We start from the raw sequence: 20,313 nt of genomic DNA, 5'->3' as shown, positions 1-20,313 counted from the left end.
AACAGCCCAACTTCTGCGGCCCTGTCAAAGCGGATTACGCTGATATGCAGATCCAGTCCCGTTCACACTCAGACTATGACAGAATCTAGTCCTGTGGAGTTTTCCATCATAATGGGTCAGATGGTTTTATCCAAAGTGTGTTTCAGTCATTTCTCAAATGCTTATAATCAGAGATGAAGCCATGATTAGGGAACTGAACCTGGCTGAACTAAATCTGCCTCGACACACCTGTTTAATGTTTAACCTTTGACAGAGTCACTACATCAACTGTAACCTACCAGGACCAGACAAGTTAAGCACTTTCCCTACAAACAATGAAATGTTCCTGTTTTGAGTCTAACAGAGCTCGTGACCTTCAACTATACTCAGCTTTACTCAAACACATGACCTTTGCATGATGTTCCTAAAGGTCAGAGTTAATGCTAACATCGTTCTTCAGGTGAAGCTGACACATTCAATTACAGCTAAAATGTCGGGGTAATGTAACTATCATCTGATACACACAGAAACTCAACAAAAAATTCAGTTTAATTTAAAATATAATTCTCAAGTAATAATAATAATTAAGACATGAGAGCCAAGTTACACACCATCAAACAAAAGCAAAGAGACTGAAGACAATAAGTTTTACAACGTTTTGCTTCACTGATGTCACAGGATGTCATATTTTCCTCTTATTAGAGAGGTGGCCGTGGTGTGCCAGAGTTACTGATGGCTGACAAAGGTGCATGAAGAGAAGCCTTGATCTTCCAAAGCATCATTAAATAAGACCTTGTTCACAGTGCTTCTTTAATAAAGCACTGTTGCCTCACTCGGGCATAAAGCAGCACAGGCAGCTTTATTTGGCACACATGCACATTAAATATCTGTATCAGTCTCATGAAAATAATCAGGAGGTCGGTCCATAATCTTCTGTTAACACGTTTACCTTATACCAGAATCTACACTTTAGAGCCTCTGCTTTGATAGAATAAAACATAAACTGTTCTCTGTTCTTGTGGTATTGTGTTCTCTGCTTTGTGCCGCTAGTCCAATGGCTGCATCAGTCCACCGTTCCACAGCTGCAGCTCTGAAAAACTGTTTCATTTTAAACTTCTAACAGTGCTAATGAGCTGCACTCTGAATTTTGCTTTCGGAAGTCGAGTTGGAGATAAAAGAAGCAGGAAGTAGGTCAACACTGTGCTCTCTCCCAAAACAGCAGAAATCCACTTACAGCAGAACTCTCAAAGACCGCGACAGCTCCAGCTCCAGCTCTCGGGGACCGAGAGCCAAACGCTGCTGCAAAAAACCCACAGAATATTTAAAAACTTCGGGGGACTGCCAGAAATGTCGTCACATTAGCCTCACGTCACGAAATATGCCGTTGGCCAGCAGCTCATCCACATCCGTAAATAGATAATGCAATTAAGACAGGCTAATAAACATTCATGAGCAAGTATAATGAATGTGTAACAAAGTTTTTAGATCAGGAAGAAGGAGGCGGGAACCGGCGAACATTTAAATAAAAACTTTAATAATAAAATAAACACAAAATAGCGAGACAGCCCTCGCGGACGACTGCCGCGCACAAACAGAACCAAAACACAAAATAAAATCCAGGCCTCATCCTGATGCTCCTCCGCCCCATGGGGGATGGCGATGTCTCCTCCTGTCGAGGGCAGCGGGTAGCGAGTCCCCCATTCCCTGCTCCTCCCCAATCATGGCGGACGGCAGCAGGCTCCGGCCTCCTGGTAAACGGGGCCGACTCCTCTGCCCCCTCTTGGATGGCAGCCCCCCCTCCTCAACCCTGGAGCGCGGCAACAACCTCTCCGTCCCACCTCGTCTTCCATCTTTCCAGCACCACCACCCCCGGCAGCCACTCGCGGTCTCCGTACCTACCTGCTGCCCAATCTCCTCAGCACCGCGACCCCCCTCAGCAGTGAGGGCTCTCTGACAGGGTGTCCCTCCTTCTTCCTGGGTTTCGGCACCAATGTAACAACGTTTGTAAGTCGGGAAGAAGGAGGCGGGAACCAGCGAACATTCAAACATTCTTTTTTTAAATCGCATTAACAGTTAAATACTCATGGAGGAGACCAGCTCGGATCCCTCACCACTGCTGAATGTGATGGGTAGGGGTGTGTTGGAAAGAGTATTGTACCGAATGGTTATTGGTAAATTCCAGATGGAAGTGATCATTCCTATCTCCTTGGAGTGGAATGAGCAGGGCACGTGCGTGCCATTATGTAGTCTATAAATATAAAATGTATATTGTTTTTATGCTGGTGTCCATCAGCGAATCTGCTGACGGACATGTGCTGCGTCCCATCTGAAGATAATGAGGAAATTATGTCACTCCTTTTGACAAGTGCATTCCTAACGACTACATAATGGCACGCATGTGCCCTGCTCACTCCACAGTCCCCACTTCAAGGGGATAGGGATGACACTTCCATTTGGAATTTGCCCGTGAACCATTTGTTTCCTATACTCGTACCGGCACACCTCTACATTCGGGCAAGTGATTGTGTGCACTACATTGGCATCATTGGCTGTCTGTTCAGTATGAATCAACACAATGATGGACGGGACCTTCAGACGTGGCCATCAGAACCAAAGTTCCCTGTAATTTTTTTTTTTCTTGCCGAGCAAAACTTTTCTCCATTGAGTGGCCATTTCAGGCACCTGAGCAAAAACATTCATCTTTAAACCCTGTACAGCGCACACACAAAAAAGTGTGTAACTTTTAACTTTAATGTGCTATATTATACATTTTAGGTTACCTGAGAAAACATTTTTTTTTTTTTTTTTTTTTTTTTTTACAGTATAATACACTGCCTTTCAAAAGTTTCGGATCAGTGAAGTTTTTTAAAATGTTTCTTATGCTCATTAAGGCTGTAGCCTATCTATTTGATACAAATACTGAATATTATTTTAAAAAATAATACTGTGAAATATTACATTTAAAATAAACATTTTCTATTTTAATATACTTTAAAATAGAATTCATTTTCAGCATCATTACTCCAGTCTTCAGTGTCACATGATCTTCAGAAATCATTCTAATATGCTGATTTATAATCAATGTTGGAAACATATTGGAAAAATATTTTTTGGGACCTGTGAAATTTTTTACAAATAAAAAGTGAAAAAGAACAGAATTTATTCAAAATAGAGATTTTGTGTTACATTATACAATATTCAAAAGTTTGGGGTCAGAAATTTTTTAACTTTCTTTGTTAAAGAAACTTTAAAAAACAATTCAAAGAAAGTTAAAGAAACTTTATTCAGCAAGGATGTGTTAAATGGACATAACTGATAGTAAAGTCTTATATTGTTAAAAAAGATTTCTATTTTGAATAAATCGAGTGCAGTGTTAGTTCAGTCAGGGCACGGAGGCACAGGCTGCGACCAGCTGATGCGGTCAGCTGTCAAATCGCTCCAATCACTACCATTCTCCTATTAGACATGGGACATATATACGTGGCACTACTGCTCGGCAAGTATGCTCAAATGGCTTGCAACCCTCCCTCCCTCCCCATTATAAGCATATTACTGTGCACCTTCTGGTTGTCGTCTTCTTTGTTTCAGATCACTAAAGCTTTCAAGTCCCGGCTGGCATGGACCTCACTGCTGAGAGACACTCATCTTCATAACCAAGCTACAGGATAGACGTCCCACTGCCATATCTACACGATTACCACTGTTTGCTTTTAAAGACATTTATTAAGTGTCTTAATTGTCATGTATTTCCAAGCTGATGGTTCCGGGGGGTTAATGTTTAAGCTCTTGTATGTTCAATTAATTTTGGAGCAAGAACCCCCATAAGGAACCATACCGCCAAAGATAAATTGTGTTCAATAAACTCAAGTAACTTGCCAAAGTGGTCCTGTTTGAAATGCTGTTCTTTTTTAACTTTTTATTAATCAAAGAATCAAAGAAAAAAGTATCACAGGTTCCACAAAAATATTAAGCAGCACAACTGTTTCAACACTGATAATAAATCATCATATTAGAATGATTTCTGAAGATCATGTAACACTGAAGACTGGAGTAATGATGCTGAAAATACAGCTGTGTATCACAGGAATAAATAATATTTTAAAGTATATGTTTTGAAAAAGGAAACCAATATTAGAAATTACAATAATATTTAAAAATATATAAAAAAAAATCCCTGTATTTTTTTAATAAATGATGAGTAAGAGACTCCATTAAAAACAAGGTAAATTATTTATTAGGTTTATAAGATAGACCTAACATGATATAATATAATATCAAAACAAACGATTTAAACTGATAGAATAGAATAGAATAGAATAAAATGGAATAGAAAAACATCACTATGAAGTAGTTTGCACAATACACCTGTGTGTGACTGTAGCTAAATGTCTTAGAATTTTGTTACCGTTCTGTGCCCATCCTCCGCTATTTCCAGCACTTAGTCAAGCCACTCTTCTTTAATACATGATGACACGTCATTGCATTTACGTTGTCTCTCGTGTTGAGTGCACCGTAACCATTGAAATATTCGGTTTATACAGTGACTCATTTGGCGCTCATCATTCTCTTTCTATGAAACCTGTAGACCCGATTTACCAGTTCCAACTCTGTAATGACATCAACTCACATTGTGACTCTTTCGCTTTTACTAGAATTCAATCAAATGGCTTTCCCAACTCATTTTTTTTTGCGTGTACGCGGCACATTATTTCTTCTGCGCGGCCACGGTGGAAGAAGTGCATGGCTACGAGCGCACGCAGCTTAGAGGGAACATTGATCAGAACTGCCATTAGACCACACCAAGAATTTGATGTTTTACATATTTGCAAGACTTTCATGTCTATGCTTAATTCACATAATTCTGATTACAGACCCAATGCTCCCCAACCAGATGTCACATCCAGCTTGTTGGTTTTGTGTTTTCATCTAAATGCGTGTCACTCTGTATCACAGCGCAGGTTGTGGGCGTACAGAGATCAATTAAGCCTTTTGTTTTCACAGCAAACAGACCTGCAATTACACACACTCATTTAAACACAGCATGTGAATATGGCGTAGACCTGAGAAACCCCACTGATGTGAAGGAATCTTAAATCATTGCAGATGGCGCACGCACGTGTGTGTATGTGGACAGGAATAAAGGAGGATGTGGACTCGTTTAGGAGGATAATCTGTTTCCTGAGCCATTGTCACTAAACGAGACAGAATCTGTTTGTTAAGGGAGGGTTTGGGTCACACATGCTCTCTGAGCCTCTATTTAGCAACACAAAGCCTACAATTATTGCTGTCCATTTGTGGCTTTGCACTGTAATTTAGCTCAGAGAAATCTCTGCCAGTTGCTACAGCTCACAGTAACAATGGCTCTGTCCTTGAAGGCCCCGTTTCCGGCTAAGATAATGCCGTTTGCTTTAGTTTTTTTCTGCTGCTGTCACCTCATCTGCTCTGTCTTCTGTATCAGTGCATGACTGCCTGACAGCAGCACATAAAGCACCTTGGCCATGAGGCAAATCTTCAACTGCAGGGCAATCACTACAGAATCCAACCCTTCCTGAGGAGTCAAAGACAAGTGGTCTGACCATAAAAGGTTACACAGAAATCACGAATGAACATGAATTATAGACAATAGCCTTCAACACAACAATAATAGCTTCAAATAACCAAAAGTGATGAACACATACCGTATATAATATAAATACAGAATGAAAATGCACAACTGTCACTCAATAAGATGTTCTGATCACATATCGTCCTGTTTGGGTGCGACTACAGATTCATTTAAATGGGCTTTTAACCCATTACCCAAAGTGCTAGGCAATAATCAGTAAAGACTGGGACATTATATTTGGGACATTATACTTATATTTCTCAATGTTTCCAATTAGATTTCTCTGGTTTAGAATATTTCTCTGGATATATATATATATATATATATATATATATATATATATATACACACACACACACACACACACACACACACACACACACACACACACAGAGCGTGTCAGTATGAAATATCAGTTAACATTCATAAGCATTTATTTTGCCATTAACTGTAATAATCCAGTGAGATTTTTGTCTGTTTAGGAGTCTGACAGCAGCCAGTGTTGGTGTTGGAGATATGGTTTCACATTGATTCTGTCAGTCTGGGATTACATGAAGAATCAGAAAAAAACTGAGACAGACTAAATCCAGAAGAACTGTGGAAAATCCTGTCTTACAGTATTAAGTGGCAAACTTAATGTGGTGTACTGAAAAAATAGCTAAATAAACCAGCAGACAATGCATTACAGAACTGAATGTTATTTTAACAACATAAATTATTAAAAAATACAGCAGCAAGCCATCTGTACACCTAACAGCAACTCTTAATCTATAACTAGTTAATTGAGGCATAATGATATTGGAATATAACACGGGCGGTTCTGTCCATATAAGCTGTGAATGCTCTGCATACCCAAGCCATTTCAGAGGCTGGCTTATTAATATAAACATGATTATAAATGATCCATTATTATTAAGCTTACATAATAAGTGTAGAAATAATAATAAGTTAGAAATAAGTGTGCAAAATTATTCATTTGCCAAACAACAGTAATTTTCTGTAAATCTTGCTGGCTACGGAAGCTTCCAGGCGAGCGGATTGATGGCAGCTTTGGTGCTCTATCGCTGTGACTCATCAGGACTGTGGCACGTTCTCAATGGTTTGCTGGCATACGGCTTATTTCATGTGCGAGGTAAGCTGTTAGTGTTTTGCTCGTACAATGCGGAAAAACACGTTCTTGCTGCCAAATCTCAATTGCCGAAAATCATATTGTGTTTGGTGCAAAACTAACTTGACTAAATCAAATGAAAAAAAAAAACATTGTAACTCTATATTTTCATGCTCTCTCAAGCAAAGCAAATTTAGAAAGTCCACTGAAAACATAATTCTTACATTTTTGGCATTAACAATAAATGTTGCGTTATTTGGAAACATGCCTGAGTAAATGAATGAAGTGATCAAATTGAAATTATTTATATAAAATGTTTAAATGTTTATATAAAAATTATATGGAATACTTTATTGTTCCCTTTGTTTTCCTTATTCTTGTGTTGCTTCAAGTCTGCTTATGATTTTATTCTTCATTATATTACACATTGCAGCGTGTTACTTACCAATATTTTTAATATATAATTATTCTGGTATTTTACATAATCTTTTCAATTCAATTCAATTCAAGTTTATTTGTATAGCGCTTTTTATGATACAAATCGTTGCAAAGCAACTTTACAGACAATTACGTTTCTACAGTATTTAGTAGAAGCTTATCAGTGGTGACTGTCAGTTTATGTACATATGGCAGAACTCTGTTGTTGTAATCTTATACACTGAAAATACAAAATAATTCATCAAAGGTGAGATAAACCAGAGGAATCCCGCCTCAGTGAATATTATATCACAATGTAACAAGGTGTAGATTTTTTGGATTGTATGTAGAGGGTTTAGGAGAGTTAGGAATAGAGGATTAGTGAATGTATCTCTGTCACTCAGTCAATCAGTAAATAGAAAAATGGAATAGATGTATAGATATAAATCCATAGAATGCACTCTGCACATCATCATAGCGGTGACATCAAATTATAAGAAAGGTGTATTCTCAGTATCTTTTAACAGCTCTGTAGCCCTGAGAGGACATCCATCCATTCTCCAATCCGCTTGTCCTCTGTAGAGTCATGAGGATGATGGAGTTTATCAGGCAAAAAGTCACTGTGCCAGCAAAGTTGTTGAAGAAAATCTTGTAGAAGCAAATTTAAAGAGTTTTGTGTTGTTTTGTGAGGCAGAAGAAGCTTTAAGCAGCCACAACCAACATCAGGCAGACATTTAAACATTTTAAGGATTTGTTAAAATGTCTGAAAGCATCTACCTCCACTAGTGCAGCCAGCTGTAGCAGCAAATAACTGTAATTTGTTCTTCATAAATGTCAGGAGCTCCACACACCACCATCACTGCAGGATTCTAAGAGCACAATTCCGCAGATCTTGAGAGAGATGAGGAGAAATGTTCAGACAGCCATGAAAGGTCTGAGAAGACGAGAGATGTGGAGGTATTGCAGAAACAAAACACAAAGAGAGAGACTGGAGAGAGCGTGTTGAGGGATGCGACTGGCCACGACGCCAGAGGGATTATAGATCTTTCTTTAAAAAAAAAAAAATCAGACCATCACTTGGAGGAATCAGAAAACCAGGACAGGTAAAGCTCCAGATAAAAATAATAATGAATAAACCTTTCAAACTAAACAAACTGGATATAAACAGCTCCAAGTGGGAACAAGACTTACGGACATCTGCTGATCAATCACAGCTTTAAAGAGGAAATAAGAGAAGAAGAAACAAGTCAACTGTGAGGGAAGTTGAATGAAATCAAAACCCAGTCTGAAGGGCCTTTTACAGTTACAGCAATGAGAAAAAGAAAAAGACGAACGGTACTTTCACACCAAACATGAAATGATGGATCGCCTTCGGGAAGAGCACAGGGAGTTCCATAGACTGATGGTGAATGCATTATCCTTTTATTTTTTGTTAGAAAAAGAAACAATGTAGTATGCTGTGTTTAAAGAATATAATGTTCAATTTTTCTGAATGGCATTTCTAATATAATACGGTTATATAATACTTTTCTTTGGTGTTTGCACTGGTTTTCAAAATGGCTTCCTGTACTTTAGCACCACCAATCTCGCCCTTTTGTGCAACAGCAGTGTGATCTAAAGCTCAAATCTAATTGAACGGCTGATCATGTCCGGTGTGTATAGCTCCACAGGGTCTATTGTTTTGATTCCAGAAAGTCATCGTGTCGAACATTCGTGGTGCACACTCACACTCAGTGTTAAAGGCGCTTGAGTCTGAACATGGATTCTGATCAGTTCCTGATGTTAGGACATGACTCGACAGCCATGTGTGTTAATCCATGAATGACCACCCAGGTTCAGAGTGCGGGTACTTCATTTTCACCAGCACAGGAAATCTTGTTTTGCGTAGTGAATTCATGATTGCCACACAAAAAGTAGGTTTCTTTCAGATAACAGAATGTGAGGGAGAACCTCAGCTACAGACAGACACAAATCAGTGCGTGACTAACACGAACTGTGATGCACTGGCAGATGCACGAGATTCTACAGTCTGTATCTTATATAAGCACAGCAGAAAATCTCTACTGCCGGCAGCAAGTTTTGTTGTATAAATAAAAGTATTCTAGTACAGTATATAAACCTTTCAAATATTCCACAAAACCATATTATTGGTTATGGTTTAGGATATGAGACCCAATTGTAAGGTTGAATCAAATATAAGACAAACTTTGTTTGGGTGACATGCTGAAATCGTAATCAACACATTATTTCAAAACAAGTGATATTTCTCTGGCACAAACTGTTTAAAATTGGAACTAGCTGATACTGAATACAACTAGAAAAGCAGCCTGATTCTGTAATCTGTCAACTAAACATATGTTTGGTTTTAGGAGCCAGTGGAACCCTCGTCGCCCCCAGGTAGAAGTGGACAATTTGAGCAAAGATTTATCACCCATGTTACAAAATATAAATTTTTATGGAGCCATGTATATATATAACCACTTCAATGTAAGTCGACTATAGACGCATATGTATATACATATGAACACACTGCTCTTATTATTTATACTACAAAAAGGCACAGAATAGTGCATAAATATTTGACTTGGGACATGAGAATTGGAATGATTCATTAAAAGAAATGAATCATAAGAGTCATCTGCCTCAGTCTCGTGGACAGCTCAGACTGTCACTAATGCGTCTACAGTGAGTGAGATGTCAGGAGTGATGTGGAGGACGACACACCTGTCTCACCCTCTCTATATGTCAGTCGGTTGATGTGGATATGAAAAGTGACTCACACTGGCATACAACATCTGTAAGTTCAGAATTCTGCACACACTCCTTTCGCAACAGTATTTGGTGTTATTATGTGTCAGCACTGATCTATTTATCTGTCACCATCTCGCTCTCCCACCTAACATCTCATTAAATGAATGTGATGTTAACTCAAGTCAATGTGTCCATTTGAACAGGGCACTCAGAAATTCTGTCAGCCTGATTAACATCTCTGTCATGAAGGGGATGAGGGCAGGTAAGTGACCGTCACCGTCCCTGAAGGAGACAGCGTGTGTTCTGTCTGTCTCAGGTCTTCTGATGTAGAAATGACATCGCTTGCAGAACACACACAAGTGTAAATGGTGCTGGGCTGGTCATATCGGCAGTGTCTCCATCTTCTTTCCTGCTCTGCAATGCCACACCTCCCATGCAATGCAGCAAGCAGATACAACACTGCAGACCAGAAGAGAAGTGAAACACAGCTCAAAAAGAGATGACAGGCAGAGAGAGATGAGGTGAGGTGTGAGAGAGGAGACACATAGTCGACCACGACACAGAGCATAATTGAGTCTCTTAGTGGCCAGAGAGGCTTAAGCCAGAGCCGTCTGCCTCCATTCATGATCACTGAGCCATGCAGACACACACAGGAAGAGAGAAAGCATGTGAGTTATGAGGGCTTCCTGCTCTATTTGTCTGCGATCACTGGAAACTGAAGGTCAGACACAGGCAGAGCAAGACAGCATAGCTAATATCTGCTCATTTCACTGACGGCCACAGCTGAGAGAGAGCGAGACGGGCTCAACTTTCACAAATGACACAAGTAGGTGCAGGTAAAGTCGCTTTGTGTAAAAGCAGGAGGTCACGAACGCTCGTTCAGCTCCAAGCCCTGAGAGACACACAAAGTGAATCGTTTATTAGTCTGACTGGTTTCACACAATTTCTGTCACTCAGAGAAAGTCACGTTTATTTTCTCAGTCAGCAAACAGTCACTGGATTTGCAGAAGTTTTATGTCATCGATGATTCATTTGAGGATCTAAACTAGCAGGAGTGTTCTTGAAATAACTAGTACTTCTGGATGGATGGATGAACTAGTAATTCTGCTACATACTTCACACTCTTTGTCTATGAAAGTGCTGTGCTTTTATTTGAATGGGTAAACTTTCTGTAATGCTGGTCTATTATTGTGATATGATCAAAACGAGCTGCCCCTGGTCTGTGGATTTTGAAACTCCAAATAGTTATTTTACCTCTAAAATGAATTGCGATATGCCAACAGTAGTTTACACACGCTTAACTTAACATGTTCATCTTCTGTTCAATACGGCAGAGAGATGCTTTGTTCCCAGGAAAAACAGCTCAAGAGATCAGCGTAAGAACTCTCTGCTCGACGACGAACCGCAGACGGCTAAAGTCAATTTGAATTGACTGGTGTGGACTGGAGCGGCTCAAGAGGAAGATGATTTGATTCAGATTTCTGCAGTGACCATTACGCTATAGGATTTCTGAAAAATGAAAAGTACAAATCAACAGCTCATCCATTTTCAAGGAAAGCTATCATCATCCCCAATCAATACAAACAGGCTCAGTGGATCCTGTACACAACAGACACAAAAAGAGAAATAAAAGTGATATGGAGATGTCGCGCTCACGTTCAGTGCTGAATCCATTTCAAAGAGATGAAGATGATTTAAACCTCATTAAAGTGCTCAAATCTTCAACTTTAATAGACAAGACAGCATAGAATAGCGATAAATCAAGGATCGACAGTAACCTCATTCCTTTTTACTTTTCAGAATGAAAGGTTTAAAAGATACAATGCATGTAAAGTCAATGTACAGTCCTCAAACATAAAGCACAAATCAAACGAGTTCACATCTGTGTGCAAATAAATCCCCAGCTAGTTAAAGGTTTCTGGAGGCTGGATAGTCTGACCAGTATCATCGATTCAGCATGATGTAGAATTGTATTATCTGAGGGAATCATGCTGGCCATTTATTTAGCGTGGAACTCCTGCCCTGTTACTCGGAAGCCTGGGCTGAATACAGATAAGACTTCCTTAGACTAACGATAAGCATTCTCTAATTGAGAGAAATGATGTAATATCGATCTGCCGTACAGCCCCACGGCTGTGACATTTACCAAAGCGGCAGCGGTCGACTGCAGATAGACGGAAAATGCCGTGGTTTGTCAGAGCGGGGGGCATCGACATGAGGAGACCTGCAGCTTTTGCACAGTTTAGAGATGAGGGGATGTGCATCTTTTGCACAGTTACATAATTATTAGTCTTGAAACGGTTCAAGACTGTCAGCCTGCTTTCACTTGTGCGACTGTGGAAATCTGCCAAAAAGCAGGCTATATATATATAATGCATATATATAAAAAAAAAATACAACAAAAGAACCATATGTTCACTATTAAAAATAGTTATGCACATCCCTATGCGTTCAAAATCTGCCAAATATTAGACAATTAGACTAAAGTCCAGGTTTTAGTCAGTTGAGAGTTCTCAGTATTAGACATTTTGAGATTGAGTATAGTTTTTTGTGTTTTTCCTGTCTGCATGAGAATCAACAATCAGGTGTCAACAATAGACAGATAAATTAATCCAAGAAGAGAAGACCAAGCCTCCTTCTTGAGTTTATTTGCACATGGAATTGTAATATTTATATACTGGATTGTAAATGCCCAGAAGAATAGACCAACCACAATGACATCATCAGTGTCAGTTCTGAAAGGCAAATGTTCTATTAATGTTCTTCTGGGTTTAAACGCTGTAGCTTCTAATCACATCATGCTTTAAAAGCACTCCTATTCATACAGCCTGAAGCAGAACTAGATCTGTAAAGTGCAAAACTAGTCCATCCAATCCACCGGTGACCCATTTGCCAAAAGCATTCTCGTTGAGTCTCTGACAGTCGTGCTCGCCCATTGTTTTGGATTCTCAAGTGGTGCATTTAGATGGAAATGAAAGGCTGGTGGCGCTGCCATTTAGAAAGTGAGTCACGCAGCATTCGATGGCCATCTCTCATGCCCTGATGTCAGCTCTCATAGCTGAAAATGCATGTCAGGAGTCATGGCTTAAAAAGGAACCACTGGAGCTGTTCGAGGGTTATCAGAACAGGGAAAAAAAGAGACAGTCGTGAACAGATCTCGCATCTATAATCACACACAAAAAACACTAGTGTGCAAAGGGCTGTAAAAGCATCACCTTGTTCATGTTGTGTTTGTGTGAGCAGCTTGTGATCCATTTCAGTGCCTCAGAGCGGCTCAGTTTACAGTTAGGCTTTATTTTCACATTTTTGTGAAGTGATGATTACAGCATTCCACTAGATTAGTAATGAGCCGTGTTTGTAAACCTATACAAAGAGTTTGGCTTCCTAAAAACAGCAGTGTGAATGTCATGCGAACTGAGCCACTATCACAAGTAAAAAGAGGTTCGAGTTCACTTTAAAATCCAGATACAACTTACTCTGCCAGTCTGGTCACTGAGAGCAAAGCGGCACAAAGTAAACAGCCTCAGGTGTTGTGTCCTCGCCATGGATTTATGGATGGTTTAAATGTGAACACAAAAAAATAGACTTCTATAACATCAACTGGGCCTGAAGATGAACACTGGATGAGGAAACTGGCAATATGGCCGATCATAACAAAATGGGTATGACTGAAGGTCAGTGATGAATGACCTAATATGACTTAAAGTGAATCAAAAGTTAGCAGCATTTTGAAACATTTTATCTTACCAGGCACCTTCAGGACTGGTATATTACCAGAAGACAATTATCAACTTAATGAAATCAGGAAACATTTTTGAAAGTTCTAAGCACAAAATCTAACATTAAATGACCAGCAGGTGGTGCAGAGGTGCTCTCGGGTCATGCCGTTGATGTTTCTAGACCAGTCGGTTCAAAAGTCTAGGAATGTTTTTGTTGCTCTTCCCAGTCAATCTGGAAAATTTCACAACTGTCATCCAAGTGTTTCTGTGGGCAGCCATAGACTCCAACAGCAGAAGAACAACAGGCAAACCAACACATGGTGCTTGCCATCTAATGAAGTTCTGGGAATGTCGAACAAATGTAGTCCGAGAGAAAAGGAAAGAGTCTGTATCCAATGCTCCTGTCCTACCTGAGCCAAACCTGGTTTTGCTCATTTCTGTGGGAAATACTTGAGTTAAAATGATGGGTAGATGACACATCCACTACAGGTTCATTTCACATTATTAATAAAGCAATGTGTATACGAAGATTATTATTGACTATCAGGCCAGAAACATCAGTTCACAGATGTTTTCTTTTATATTTTCACAAGTGTGTTATGCTGATCAAAAGCCTTTCCTAATGCAGAAGCCACAAATCACATCAAGCCAAACATGTCCATCTTAATACACCATAAACCCATCCACCACATCAGACATCTGCTGCTTCACGGCACTGAGAGACATGGCTGAAGAACTCGCTCAAAACATCAATTCCTGATCTATAGCCGAAAACCACAGAGAAACAAGGCTCTTACACACACACACCTGATTCTGGTCCATAATACATCCAGTTACAAAACATATCAGCTTCCACAAGCAGTTAAACCCATTGGTTGATCTTAGCCAGAAAATACCAGTTACGACAGTGGTCACCAAACTCGGTCCTGGAGGGCCGGTCTCCTGCAGAGATCAGCTCCAACCCTAATTAAATACACCTGAACCAGCTAATCAAAGTCTTACTAGGTATACTAGAAACTTCCAGACAGGTATGTTGAGGCAAGTTGGAACTTAACTTTGCAGGACACCGGCCCTCCAGGATTGAGTTTAGCGAGCCCTGAGTGACTAACTAAAGATAAACAAGCTCCAAATATGGAAAAGACAAAGACTCAATTAGTCTTCTCTGTTTGTTTAAAACATTTCTCTCTGAAACTTCAAACGCTTCCAACCTAAATAATTAATGTCCAAAAATATCCTTAAACCAACACCTTAATTTTCAGAAAGGCTCATTTCTGCATCTTACAGACACTTCTGCGCTGTGAGAACATATCAAGATTCTGTGTCATGTGACAAGCTTCAGCATCTCAAAGATCTTCCATATAATCCACCTCCATGACATCTCCTAGCTCTGGATGGAGCTCAGATGACTTAATCTTAGTAGTAACACATCTGCTTAATTACTGACATTATATTTGCCCCCAAGAGTTTTTTCTTTTCTTTTTTTTTCTCCATTATCCAAACATCACATGGAGTTTTTAATTCCTTGTCACAGTTGCTTTTGGTAATCACACTAGGGGACTAGAGATATAATGAACTATGTACAATATGTTAAGTATTATGCCAGTATTTTCAGTGAACTCCTCGGTTAAACTGCTTAGGGTTGAGGGATAAGATCAGCAGTTTAACCTTGCCATTTATACGCATCATTCAACCACAGCAGTGATACGCATCACTAAATAGTAATGAGGCTTGTCACTACACCAAATTATTATAAATTGAACAAAAACTCACATGTTTTATAATTTCCCAAATCAGCACATAACAATTTAATAAATTATACAACTACTAACCTTACCTGCACACATACAGTACACTCACGTAAACTATATAACAGATCTCAACTACTTAATTGTTTATACAGTGGCAAAATGTAAATTATTTTATTGCATAGCTCTGTTCTTTATTATATTATTATATTATAAGATATTATAAGCACAAACATTGTGATTCTCTATAAAGCTGGTTTGAAACTATGTGTATTATGCATATGTGTATTATGAAAGCACTGCACAAAAACAGACTCGACTGTAACTCCACAGACGCCTGAGAACAGAGTCCAGAGAATCCAAGAATCCCATCAACACTTGCATCAGCCTGAGCTTCTCAAAGTGTATTGCATTTTTAGTCTAGTCTTTCAGCAATCATAGTTTAGTGGAGTTATTTCGATGAGTCTGCAGTCATCTGAGCCTGGTTAGTCTTTGTGAAGAGCACCATTCATGTTCACTCATTCGAGTCGGCGACTCTCACACTCATTTAGCCGTAAATGACCATGAAATGTGACACATAAAAGCCCTATTGTTTTACAAAGGTGCAATTTTGACACATTACACAGGTGATCAAACACAGCACAATCATTTCAGTGCAGCACAGACAGCAATCCAGGCTGGCAACACATGCACACACACGCAAGCACGCAGACACTCACTCACACACACACACACACACACACTGACAAAATAAATAAATAAATAAATAAATGAGAATATTTTAGAAGCACAATTTGTTATTTTTAGACTTTTTAGGATGTTATGCAATATAAGCTCATAATAAACAGTTCTTACCCAGCTGCATCTCCATGACGCTCATCTTATTTTCAGATGGGTAGAGGATCTTGGGAGGCTTGTCAGTCAGTGGTGCTGTACGAGAAAACAAACAACAAAGCAAATGATTAGTTGCATGTCAATGCTGTCCATCTGTCTCTGATAGAGTTGCAGAATTACACATTAAATCCTAAATGACAATAATTCGGCTGGACATGTTTTTGACGTAAAGTTTGGATCTCAACAAGTAAATCACCATTTGAAAGTAATTTGAAACTTCATATAGGATTGTATTATGTAACTCCATATTCCACCTGGTCTGACAGTCACTCATCCTCTCATCTCAGGTCACAGTGGACAAGCTACATTATCTTTACTTTTTCTGTTCTCTGATGATACAGTTCAATAAACAAACATGGCCACGCACATTGGTAATAATCGCTTACCGATCTTATCAATTAAAAAAAATTACCATATAGTATGGCATTAAAAATATCAGCTGTTCCACTATTTTGTTAAAACATTAATAAATATTAAAATAAACTGACATATCAGTAATGATTTGTTGCCTTTTCCCAACAGTGACAGTGATGTCTATGTTTTTTTCTATAATTAGGTCTGACATGCTACCTACGAAAATCAATATTAGGTAAGCTTTGAAATTGTATTTTTGATTTCTGCCTTTCTAGGCCTATACACTGATTCACACAATTCACACTTTTTGTTTATTGCCTTACAAATGTGACTGTATCTAAATGAACAAGTGGATAGAAATAAAATATTAATACACAACAGACCCCAAAACATTTAGACACACAAGTTTTTAAACATTTTAAATTACATTCATACGTTGCATTAAATGTTAATAAAGAACAAGAAAATCTAACTGGGTTTCACTTTATTTTGATGGTCCCTTTAACACATTCTGTTGACTATAAGTAACGTTGCACCTACATGTCTACTAACTTTCATTAGAGTATTAGTAGAGTATTAGTAGACTGGTAGGGTTAGGGTTAGAATAAGTTGACATTTACTTGCAGAGTTAATTATAATGAGTAGAATGTCTTTTGGGAGACCATGACAATAAAGAGTTAGCAGATATTAAGCAAACAGTCTACTAATACTCTGATTAGAGTTAGTACACATGTAGTTGCAACATCACTTATTATCAACAGAATGTTCAAAAGGGACCATAAAAATAAAGTGTTACCTCTAACTGCATTAAAATGGTTGTGTATTTAAAACGAACCAGTGAATAGTAATCACACTAATATACTTTCTCTTTAACAGACCATAACCAGTCTGAAAATGTGATTTTCTGTATTGCATTTTAACACTGAATGTCATCAGCTCTTCATCCTAAACCTATGAATGCATAAAAATGACCCTTCATGAACAAAAACACAAAACCAGATGTAACTTTCATGTATTTATTAAAAGAAGTAATATAAAACTGCATGACTCAAATGCGCCTCGGCTCCAGGGAGTTTCAGGAGAAGCAGATAAATGCTGTAATCTGACACACCGCATGAGTTCAGCCATTTCAATCCTCAAGGTCAGATTAAAAAAAAAATGGAAAACTCGATAAACTGCAGTTAATACGTTTTTACATCACCTGTATAAACGCTCACTGGGGTTTGTGGTCTCAGGCAGGGGGAGGGGGTGGGGGTGGCTTCTAGGGCTCCAGCTTCGATTGTTTCTTCAAAAGCCCCAAATCTTTTAGGTTTCTTAACAGTGTTGTCAAAAATATTTTTCAACATAAGTGAAATATTTGTAATGGTTCAGTATCAGTGTATCAGTATCATTTCCCGCAGTATTGATACAGCAATATCAGCTGCACTTTATCTCTTTCTTCCCTCGGACAGCAAGTTCATGCACACAGCAGTCTTACAGAGCCACGCCAAATCTCACTCACTCATTCATTCACTCACTCACTCATTTAATTACTCACTCACTCACTCACTCACTCTCTCAGAGCCACGCCTCCTCTCTCACTCAGAGCCACGCCTCCTCTCTCACTCAGAGCCACTCCTCCTCTAACTCACTCAGAACCACGCCTCCTATCACTCACTCAAAGCCACGCCTTCTCTCACTCACTCAGAGCCACGCCTCCTCTCACTCACTCAGAGCTATGCCTCCTCTCACTCAATCAGAGCAACTACTCCTCTCACTCAGTCTGAGCCATGCTTCCTCTCACTCACTCAGAGCCACGCCTCCTCTCACTCACATCAGAACTACGCCTCCTCTCACTCACTCAAAGCCACGCCTCCTCACACTCACTCAAAGCCACGCCTTCTCTCACTCACTCAGAGCCATGCCTCCTCTCACTCACTCAGAGCTATGCCTCCTCTCACTCACTCAGAACCACTTCTCCTCTCACTCAATCAGAGCCACGCCTCCTCTCACTTACTCAGAACCACTTCTCCTCTCACTCAATCAGAGCCACGCCTCCTCTCACTTACTCAGAACCACTTTTCCTCTCACTCACTCAGAGCCACGCCTCCTCTCACTCACTCAGTGCTATGCCTCATCTCACACAATCAGAGCCACTACTCCTCTCACTCAGAGCCATGCTTCCTCTCACTCACTCAGAGCCACGCCTCCTCACACTCACTCAGAGCCACGCCTCCTCTCACTCACTCAGAGCCACGCCTCCTCACACTCACTCAGAGCCACGCCTCCTCACACTCACTCAGAGCCACGCCTCCTCTCACTCACTCAGAGCCACGCCTCCTCTCACTTACTCAGAACCACTTCTCCTCTCACTCAATCAGAGCCACGCCTCCTCTCACTTACTCAGAACCACTTCTCCTCTCACTTACTCAGAGCCATGCCTCCTCTCACTCACTCAGTACCACTTCTCCTCTCACTCACTCAGAGCCACGCCTCCTCTCACTCACTCAGAGCCACGCCTCCTCTCACTCACTCAGAGCTATGCCTCCTCTCACTCACTCAGAACCACTTCTCCTCTCACTCACTCAGAGCCACGCCTCCTCTCACTCGCTCAGAGCCACGCCTCCTCTCACTTACTCAGAGCCATGCCTCCTCTCACTCACTCAGTACCACGCCTCATCTCACACAATCAGAGCCACTACTCCTCTCACTCAGAGCCATGCCTCCTCTCACTCACTCAGAGCCACTACTCCTCTCACTCACTCCAAATTAATTCAATTAAGCTTTATTAGCATGACTGTGTAACACAATGTCGCCAAAGCATTAACATATATATAACAACAACATAAATAACAACATAAACAATAATAAATAAAATCCATCTAAATAGATGAAAAGATAAAGTAAGTCAGTATGGAGTTAATCATGTTTAACATCTAACATTGTGAATGGTTAATACATATTTTGCAGCTAGTGCAGCTGTGTTGTCATCTTCTCCAAGTAAAAAGGGCATTTTCTCAGTATCACTAAGTTCAGTAAATGATGGGATCAGGGCTTCAAATCTGGGGAGAAATGTTCCCCTCACATTGTGATATTTAGGACAAATCAGCAGAAAGTGTTTCTCGTTCTCTGTTTGCTGTAGACCACAGTGTCTAGCCATCCTCTGCTCTTGCTCTGTTCATGTTTGATTATGCCTTCCTCTCTCTATTTCTAAATCATGGTTCCTTAGTCTGTATTTAGGGAGGATTTGTCTTTCTTTAAATGGTTTAATCAATAAATAATTGGCAAATTTAGTGGTTCTATTTAGGGTTAAGTAGCATTGGAGTTTATTTTGAAGGTCAAAGTGTATTTTTAGAGATTCATCATGAGTATCTTTTAGATTTTTGTCAATTTATTTAATAATGGCTTTGGGGTTGAAGCTGTAGTCAGTGAGGAGCTGGGTTTTATGGACTAGCTGAAGAGCGAGCGTGTTTAGAGGATGAGATTCTGGTGACGTTGCATTAGCGAGGAGGGCTTTATATCGGATTAAATCAGGATCTGATTGATGAAGGGGATGCCAGAACTGAACACATCTCTTCTGGATTTCAATCTTCAGTGGGTATAAGCCTAATTCAGCTCTGCAGGCATCATTGGACGTACCTCTATGGACCCCTAAAACGTTTTTGATCATTTCTAGTTGTAGTTTTTCTATTGAAGTTTTATCCCAATTTTTTAAATGTATTAATGGTCCCCAAATTTCACTCCCATACAGTAGAAGTGAAA

General features: G+C 39.7%; 1 protein-coding gene across 5 annotated transcripts in view; it reads right to left on the bottom strand.

Moving 5' to 3' along the window:
- LOC109084617 (interleukin-1 receptor accessory protein-like 1-B) overlaps positions 1-20,313 on the bottom strand; it is a 186,505-nt gene that overhangs the window by 65,265 nt on the left and 100,927 nt on the right. For all 5 annotated transcript variants that reach the window (XM_042766717.1, XM_042766719.1, XM_042766720.1 and 2 more), the window contains exon 6: positions 16,180-16,254. In XM_042766717.1, coding sequence (XP_042622651.1) covers positions 16,180-16,254 — 75 coding nt within the window. The remainder of the gene's footprint in view (positions 1-16,179; positions 16,255-20,313) is intronic.

The sequence above is a fragment of the Cyprinus carpio genome, chromosome A11, assembly GCF_018340385.1.
Source record: "Cyprinus carpio isolate SPL01 chromosome A11, ASM1834038v1, whole genome shotgun sequence".
Taxonomy (NCBI): domain Eukaryota; kingdom Metazoa; phylum Chordata; class Actinopteri; order Cypriniformes; family Cyprinidae; genus Cyprinus; species Cyprinus carpio.
This window is presented reverse-complemented; position numbering and strand designations above follow the sequence as displayed.